Below are 1,278 nucleotides of genomic sequence, written 5' to 3'. Positions count from 1 at the left end.
TTTATTTTTGTTTGTTTCAGAGTTCAGGACAGGCCTCACTGGCAGGACATCCTCCCTCTGAAGCTGAGCATCTGGCTTTATCTGTCCATCAAAAACCTGCCTCAGACCGTCCAGGTAGGAGGGGACACGCTGATCATACCTGGTCTCTGCTCAGTCCCAGTCTCTGTCCCGGTCTCAGTCCCAGTCTCTGTGTGTTTCAGGAGGTGAAGCAGTACTACGAGGACTACCAGCAGATGAAGCAGCAGCAAAGAGAAGAAGCTGAAGCTGAACAGGAAGCTGTGACCAGTAAACACTAAAACATCAATACTGATTGATTATCAGTATTTATCGATAATCAGTCAATCATGGATAATTTAAGGAATTCAGTTGGTGCATTCGGGGACAATATGAGATTTAAGGTCACTGAACAGAAACCAGATCTTCAGCAGAGAGACTGAGACTGAACCTGAATCCACCAACTGATCCAGAGTCTGACCTCTGTCCCTGGTCCAGTTTTAATTCCCCTCTGCTGTCTCTCTGTGTCTTTGTCTCACTGTTTTTCTTTGTCTGCCTTTGTCTCTCTGTCTGTCAGGAGAGAAGAGGCCGAAGCTCAAGAAGCCAAAGGTGGAGTTTCCAGTTTACGAGCCGTCTTCAGAGAACCTGAACTACCAGAGCTACGACCAGACCTCATCCATTGAGGAGATTGAAGACCAGATGGACAGCTGGCTGCAGGACCACAGAGCTGGCAGGAAGAAGGTGTGATGTCATTGATCAGTTATTAAACTGTCCCAAGACTACAGACTGGTCTACAGGTGTAGTCCAATACAGTCCAGTCGGTAGTCTGTAGTGGACTACAGGTGTGAGGACACCTGGTGACGTCTCTGTGTCTGTCCTCAGGCTGCAGAGTGGACAGAGGACGAGCTCAGTTTCCTCAGCAGGTTGATGGTGAAATTTCCAGGAGGAACTCCAGGTCGATGGGAGAAGATCGCTCATGAACTGGGACGGTCGGTGTCTGATGTGAGTTTAAAGTAGTTAAGTTTGACTCATACTGGTGTTAGGGATCCTGACGTTCTGCTTAGAACTGAGATTATATTAGTTTAATGAACCATCCGTTCTCAGTTCAAGATGTGTGTGGTGGTGGTGGTGGTGTTGTGTGTGTGTGTGTTGTTGTTATTGTTAGTGGTGGTGGTGTGTGTGTTTATAGATGTTATTAAAGAGAGAAGGAACGGGGCGTCGTGTAGCGTAGTGGTTTAAGCAGGCGCCCCATGTGTAGAGGCCACAGTCCTCGCTGCAGTCGGC

General features: G+C 48.0%; 1 protein-coding gene across 1 annotated transcript; it reads left to right on the top strand.

The window, feature by feature from the left end:
• Positions 1–9: 9 nt before the first annotated feature.
• Positions 10–1,050, top strand: LOC111655826 (dnaJ homolog subfamily C member 1-like). The gene is made up of 4 exons (XM_023407358.2): positions 10–114; positions 201–285; positions 572–735; positions 877–1,050. The coding sequence occupies exons 2-4, from the start codon at positions 234–236 to the stop codon at positions 1,009–1,011; spliced, it is 351 nt and encodes a 116-aa protein (XP_023263126.1). The 5' UTR covers positions 10–114; positions 201–233; the 3' UTR covers positions 1,012–1,050.
• Positions 1,051–1,278: the final 228 nt, after the last annotated feature.

This window comes from Seriola lalandi, unplaced genomic scaffold, assembly GCF_002814215.2.
Source record: "Seriola lalandi dorsalis isolate HSWRI2012SDOR001 ecotype SW California unplaced genomic scaffold, Sedor1 jcf7180001975755, whole genome shotgun sequence".
NCBI classification, from domain to species: domain Eukaryota; kingdom Metazoa; phylum Chordata; class Actinopteri; order Carangiformes; family Carangidae; genus Seriola; species Seriola lalandi.
The sequence above is the reverse complement of the archived record's forward strand: the minus strand, read 5'-3'. Positions and strand labels throughout refer to the sequence as shown.

What these genes read in the sequence shown, in the direction of transcription:
- LOC111655826 (XM_023407358.2), top strand. Translation starts at nt 234, where the DNA reads ATGAAGCAGCAGCAAAGAGAAGAAGCTGAAGCTGAACAGGAAGCTGTG. An exon ending in TGAACAGGAAGCTGTGACCA is followed by an intron (nt 286 to 571) that starts GTAAACACTAAA and finishes TCTGTCTGTCAG; the next exon opens with GAGAGAAGAGGCCGAAGCTC. An exon ending in ACAGAGCTGGCAGGAAGAAG is followed by an intron (nt 736 to 876) that starts GTGTGATGTCAT and finishes GTCTGTCCTCAG; the next exon opens with GCTGCAGAGTGGACAGAGGA.